General features: G+C 53.8%; 1 protein-coding gene across 1 annotated transcript; it reads right to left on the reverse strand.

Moving 5' to 3' along the window:
• Window positions 1-233: 233 nt before the first annotated feature.
• Window positions 234-1,268, reverse strand: LOC147596631 (olfactory receptor 14C36-like). Its single transcript, XM_086769653.1, has one exon. The coding sequence runs from the start codon at window positions 1,266-1,268 to the stop codon at window positions 333-335; it is 936 nt and encodes a 311-aa protein (XP_086625779.1). The 3' UTR covers window positions 234-332.
• Between the last annotated feature and the right edge of the window lie 5,529 nt (window positions 1,269-6,797).

The raw sequence follows: 6,797 nt of genomic DNA on the forward strand, positions 1-6,797 counted from the left end.
TGTTTTGATTGTGCACACAGCCTTTGCTGTGCCTATTAAACTACCTTTATATCAACCCACGAGATGTCTCACTTGTACCCTTCCAATTCTCTTCTACTCTGCTGTGGGGGAGTGAGCGAGCGGCTATGTAGTGTTGAGCTGCTTGCTTCGGTGGGTTACATCACAGTACATTGGGACAGTAGCTCAGAAAAAAAATGTTCCGAGTCAAGAAGTGGGATAAATGTTACTATTTTATTGCAAATAGTATTATCACAGCTATTAAAAAAAAAACAGGAACAAAAGACAGACTTTTCCTGAGATAACTTGGGAGTCTTGTAAGCTGTATGGGTACCTTATCGATGCTGAAATAGTATGTCTTCAAATATTTTCCTCAGGGAATCCTTGATCTCTTTGTTCCTCATGCTGTAGATGAGGGGGTTCATTGCTGGAGGCACCACTGAGTACAGAACTGCCACCACCACATCCAGGAGTGGGGAGTAGATGGAAGGGGGTTTCAGGTAGGCAAACATGGCAGTGCTGACAAACAGGGAGACCACAACCAGGTGAGGGAGGCACGTGGAAAAGGCTTTGTGCCGTCCCTGCTCAGAGGGAATCTTCAGCACGGCCCTGAAGATCTGCACATAGGACACAACAATGAACACAAAACAGCCAAATGCTAAAGAGGCACTGACCAGAAGAAGCCCAACTTCCCTGAGGTAGGAATGTGAGCAGGAGAGCTTGAGGATCTGGGGTATTTCACAGAAGAACTGGTCCACAGCATTGCCATGGCAGAGAGGGATGTAAAATGTATTGGCCGTGTGCAGGAGAGAATTGAGAAACCCACTGGCCCAGGCAGCTGCTGCCATGTGGACACAAGCTCTGCTGCCCAGGAGGGTCCCGTAGTGCAGGGGTTTGCAGATGGCAACGTAGCGGTCGTAGGCCATGATGGTGAGGAGACAGTACTCTGTTACAATCAAGAAAGAAAAAAGAAATATTTGTGCAACACAACCCCAATAGGAGATGGTCCTGGTGTCCCAGAGGGAATTAGACATTGAATTGGGAACAGTGGTGGAGATGGAGCCCAGGTCAATGAGGGAGAGGTTGAGGAGGAAGAAGTACATGGGGGAGTGCAGGCGGTGGTCGCAGGCTATGGCAGTGATGATGAGGCCGTTGGCCAGGAGGGCAGCCAGGTAGATGCCCAGGAAGAGCCAGAAGTGCAAGAGCTGCAGCTCCCGCGTGTCTGCGAAGGCCAGGAGGAGGAACTGGGTGATGGAGCTGCCGTTGGACATGTGATCCCTTAGTTCTTGAACTACTTCCGCAGGAGGAAAGCACAGTCACAAGTTAGGACTGCTCTGATCAAAGCTTTTCCTATTCCCTGGCCTCTCCACCCCCCAAACACACATTCCCTATCTCCTTTCTTTCAGTACCTTAGTGCATCCACCAGTCTGGAGCTCTGGTTTGCACTGACTGAGTCTGATGGGACAGGTAGGGCTCTGCTCATAGGTCTTCCGAGGACTTGTCTGCATTCTACAGCACTGGGAATGAGGGAAAGTGGGTTACAGCTTCTGAAACCCATGATGTACCTTAGGGCTTACACAAACCTATGCACACAGCAGAACGGCTTGGAAGTGTGGAGGGAGCAGTACTGGAAAGACCACGTCCAGCTGGTGTCCATGGCTAGCAGGTCCGAGGGGAGCAGTAACTCTGACACACGGATTGCATCAGGAGGAGCTGCTCGGCATCTTCTGTCAGGTCAGCCTCCGTACACTCCTGGATGTGTGAAAGCTGCAGGGACCTAAGCAGAGCCAGCTCACTCCCCAGCCCCACACACTGCACAGTCCAGACCCCACAGGTCAGAATGAACGGAGGGACTTTGCTCCCATGCACACGGCTGCATTGCAGGCCCTGCATCTGTGACGTGTGAGCTGCACCTGATGCCTCCTTGTTCCCCAGGAGTCCAAGGGAAAGAACAAGGGAAGCATGGACAGAAGGGGAAGATGGAGAAATGCCTCAATGCTCTTGCCACAGGAGCACAGGGACACACAGAGCGCACTCAGCAGTTTCCTCTCCTTGGGGTGAACCTGCAGCTTGAGAACCCATGGCCTTGATGGCAGAAGCTCCGCTGAGTGGGAGAGGAGACCAGGAGGTTGCTCAGGGGAAGGTATCTGCACTTCCAGGATGGCAGGGAGGTACCAGAATCCCCCTCCCAAGACCTTTATGGTAGCAGCTCAGGCTCGCTCCCTGCCCATGTCTCTGCTGCCTGGAGCTGTCCCTGCCAGCAGCAGCTTCTCTGTCCCTGAGTCTCCTTCCTGTCCCTGCTCACAGACCCCGTACTACTCGCTGTGTGCTCAGCTCTGCCCTGCAGACCCCTCCTGGAAGCAAGGCACTGCCCAGGGGCAGATCAGTGGTTGCAGGCTCTGATGGGAACATCAGAGCAACCCTGACAAGAAGTGTTGCTTTCTGATACTCCCAGGTTTATTAATCTCTAAAAGAAACAGATTCGGAGTTTCAGTGTCTCCTTCCAGAGAGGTGAGTTTCTACATCCCGTTGCCCATCCAGACACTCAAGAGTAGAAGACTGAAAGAATAGCATCCTTACCTTTCAAGCAGAAGCTGCCTTGATGTGCTTCTTGGAAAGTCCCCTTGGACATTTCTTGAGGTTGATCTGGGGCTGTGAGCAGCCCTGATCCACGCTGCACTCATGAGACCAGAAGGATCCTGCCCTGCCGGGGGTCATACCTTCTACCCACAGCTTCTCCCCATGGTGCTCTGGGAAGCTCCCTGCCCTGGCACATAGCTCCTTGGGACACATGGCCCCTGCTCTGAAGGACAGCCCTGGGCACCCCTGCCTGCAAACCCGGCTGCACAGCACTGCAGCCATCCCTGGGAGAAGGCAGCCGTTGTGCCCTGTCCCTCTGATGGTGCCACAGGGAATCCCTGCTCTGGAGCATGGCTTCTTCTTCTACACCAGAGATAGATCGCACAGACTGGGCTATGCCAGCTTTATGAGATCCCTCCAGGAAGCTAATTTGCATTGCACTGGAGCCAGAGACTTACCGTGTCAAGGGCTGTGAAGATTACTCCTCCAGTGAACTCTCACCTGTCTTTCAGCCCAGGCTGCCTTTAATGCTCCCTCACTTCTCTTGTCTGCCCTCGCTGCCTGCAGGCAAAGCCCTCAGCCCTGCTGCGCTTGGCAGAGGAGCTGCTCCTGGGCAGAGCTGTCTCTCTGCAGCACTGCCCGCTTGCCATCAGCTCCCTCCATGCCAGGAGCCCAGCCCAGCTCAGCAGCAGAGGCCCAGCCCAAGGCGGCACTTTCTCTGTCCCCTCGGGGCTCCCTCCAGCTGTCCCTGGGGCTGCAGGGGAACCTGCTGCCAAACAGACTGCAGCCAGCACGGGGGTTTTGCTCCTCAGCTGGGAGAGAAGAGTCACGTCTTTTCAAGCACTGCCATTTTCCTGCTCACAGACAGAGTCAGCTCTAAATATCACCTGGCCTTGTCCCGTCAGTAGGCAGAATACCCAAAGTGAGGGATCTCCTCTACCCCTGCTGAGGGAAGGGATTCAGCGCAGTCAGTGCAGGCATCTCACCCTGGGTCTAGTCCTGGTGCTACAAGAGAACGCAGCTCCCTTCCATGCACACCACAAACCCACAGGAGCTGGGATTCCTCTTGCCCCTGTTCAGCTCAGCACAAAAGGGCATTTGCCTGTGAGCTCTTTCTCTCAGCTCCCCTCCTCCTTACTGGAGATGGAGGGCAGCAGGGAGTTCTTTAGATGCAAAGCCCTGGTGACAGCTGAGGTGCCCGAGGTGGCCCAAGGTTTGTGCAGGAGACTGCAGGCTCAGGTGGAGCAGTTCTTAGGGACAGGGCAGTGTCTGGGGCTTCACCTTGGAGGCTGTTGGGAAATTCTTTTGGCAATCGGAAATGACAGCAGGTGCCCACGTTTAGGATAACAAAACCTCTTTCTACTCAGGACATGCACGGAAACCTGTAGAGGTGTCCATCTGCCCCGCTGGAGTTATTTTGCACACGGAGAGCTGTGATTCTCTCTTTCCCTTCTCCACCACCTTTATTTGTCAGATCTCCACTGACCATAATGTCTCACGTCCTCCTGCCAGCACTGTGCAGCCCAGGCCTTCTTCCCTCTGGATCTGGGGAGAGCAGGGTTTGCTCACTCTGTGGGCACCGACACTGTTGAGGACGGGGAGTGAGATCGTGGCTGAGTGGGCATCTGGCCGCAAGCGAAGGTCAACCCAGCGCACACCACCTAGCACAATGCTCTTGAATTGAACCTTGGAAGCTGCAGTCTTGATAGGTGGGCAAAGAGGGGAGTAAGAGAGTGACTGGATGCATTGGGGTCTCTCCTGGGACTTGATGGTGTTATCAGTGTCCTGGAGCGGCTGACAGAATTTGCAGATGACACAAAACTGAGACAAGGAACGAAGCATACAGTGGAGGACTGTCTTATGGAGGAACCTCAACAGGTTGGAGGACTGGCCCAACAAGAACCTAATGGATTTCAGAAAGGAGAACTGCCCAATCCTGCCCCTGGCGTGCCCTGAACCTCAGCATCAGCCCTGCCTGGGCTGCAGCTCAGTGGAAAAGGCCCTGGGGGTCTTGGTGGACAACAGAGCACTGTTCAGTATAGAGAGAAGATTACTGGAAACTTCATAGCAGCATGTCAGTACCTATCAGGCAGTTAAGATGGAGCCAGGCTTTTCATTGTGATGTATGCTGGGAGGACAAGAGGCAAGGGAAAAAATCTGAAAGCAGGTTCAGGTGGGAGATGAGGACCATGAGGTCCATCAGGTCATACCCATGAGGTCACACAGGCACTGGAAAAGTTTTTCCTGACAGCTTGGGCAGTCCCCATCCTTAAGGGTTTTCAAGTCTTCTTTTCCTCTAAATATGGCCTCCAAACATTGAAAAACCAGTCCTGCTCATGCAAGAATGAAGCAAAACCCTATGGCAGCAGCACAAGCTCTGCCTCCCCAGGGCCCTCTCCTCTCCATGAGAGAGGTCTTCCACCAGCCCCACACTTCTTCCACCTTCAGCCCTCACAGTTGCACAGGCATGGCCTGCCTACTGGCCTTCACCACTGTCACCCTTGTAACTGAGGCCAAACACCCATTTTGGCACGCCCAGTGTCAGCTGGCACCTGCTCCACACCTGGAGCCCACTTGGCCATGGAGAATGGGAGAGGCAAGGTCCATGCTGCCCAGCGCTGGGCACAGATTTTTCCTGGGAACGTGGCTGAGGAGCTGTCATCATGTGTGTCTGCCTGTGGCCTAGCACAGGTGGAACGGGGACAAGCGCTGCTGAGGCAAGGCTGAAGTAGCTCAGCTGGAGAGCTGGAGAGCATTCCACTGAAGATCTAAAGGTCCCTGGTTCAGCTCCCAGCTTCAGCAATGATTTTCTCCCTGAGATTTTTACAGAGCCCGTCTGCCTTCTTCCAGCTTGCCCTGGCCCTCCTCACTCCTTCACCTCTTTCTAGAGCACTGCAGAGCTGTGGGTCAGAAGGACCCTTCCTCTGGCACCACAAGTCCCCAGGTTCCCCGTGGACAGGCTGCCTCCAGTGCTCCAGCACCAGTGGTGCCTGTGCACCTGGCGTGCTCCGCGGCCATGACACAAGAAGCACCAGGTGGGGTAGAAATGCTTCTTGTGAACGGCTGTCAGGTAACGGCTCCGTGTGCTGCCAGAGCTTCAGTGTCTGTGCCCGGCACAAGAGCGTTCCCCACCTCCCTGTGCTTCACGTCATCGGTCGGTAGAATCATAAAATCGTTTAGGTTGGAAAAGACTCCTAAGAGCCTTGAGCCCAGCCGTTATCCCAGCACTGCCAAGTCCACCACTGAACCATGTCTCTAAGGTCTTTTAGATCCCTCCAGGGATGGTGACTCAACGCTTCCCTGGGCAGCCTGCTCCAGTGCTTGGTAACCCTTTCAGTGAAGAGATTTTTCCTAATATCCAATCCAAACCTGCCCTGGTGCAACCTGGGGCTGTTTGCTCTCTTGCTGTCCCTTGTTCCTGGGGAGAAGAGACCAACACCCACCTTGCTCCAGCTCCCATCAGGCAGTTGGAGAGAGCAAGAAGGTCTCCCCTCAGCCTCCTTTCCTCCAGCCTCCTTTTCTCCAAAAAACCCCAGTTCCCTCAGCTGCTCCTCATCAGACTTGTGCTCCATATCCATCACCAGCTTCATTGCCCTTCTCTGGACGTGCTCCAGATAACTCAAATATACTTCTTGTAGTGAGGGGGCCAAAAATGAACCCACTACTCGGGGTGCACTCTCACCAGTGCCGAGTACAGGGGGACTATCACTTCCTCAGTCCTGCTGGCCACACTATTTCTGATACAAGCTAGGATGCGATTGGCCACCTCAGCCACCTGGGCACGCTGCCAGCTCATCCTCAGACAGCTGTTGACCAAGACTCCCAGGTCATTTTCCACTGGGCAGATTTCCAGCCGCTCTTCCCCAAGCATGCAGCCTGTATGCAACAATTGCTTCTCCTCACACACAAAAGGCCTCTTCCAATCCCACGACCTCTCACAGGGGATTTTCCAAAGAAATATCGATCTTCCCCTGTAATGTCAGTGCCGCCACTCTGCCCGTATCTGCTGTATTTAATTTCTCTCATCGTTCGTATGGTTTCAATTGTCCTGGTACAAGGACTGTTTCTCACATCATCTTTTCAGGTGCAGGCTGCCTGGACAAAGGCCACTTCAATTATTCTCCAATTTCCTCCTCCCACGACTCTTTGTTCATTCAGATACCTCGCACCCATCTGGTTGCTGCTCTGAGCTCCAGGGAGTTAAAAGCTGGCCTGTCTTT

Source organism: Chlamydotis macqueenii, chromosome W (genome assembly GCF_036417535.1).
Source record: "Chlamydotis macqueenii isolate bChlMac1 chromosome W, bChlMac1.mat, whole genome shotgun sequence".
Taxonomy (NCBI): Eukaryota; Metazoa; Chordata; class Aves; order Otidiformes; family Otididae; genus Chlamydotis; species Chlamydotis macqueenii.

Coding starts and splice junctions, on each gene's coding strand:
- LOC147596631 (XM_086769653.1), bottom strand. CDS start 1,268: ATGTCCAACGGCAGCTCCATCACCCAGTTCCTCCTCCTGGCCTTCGCA.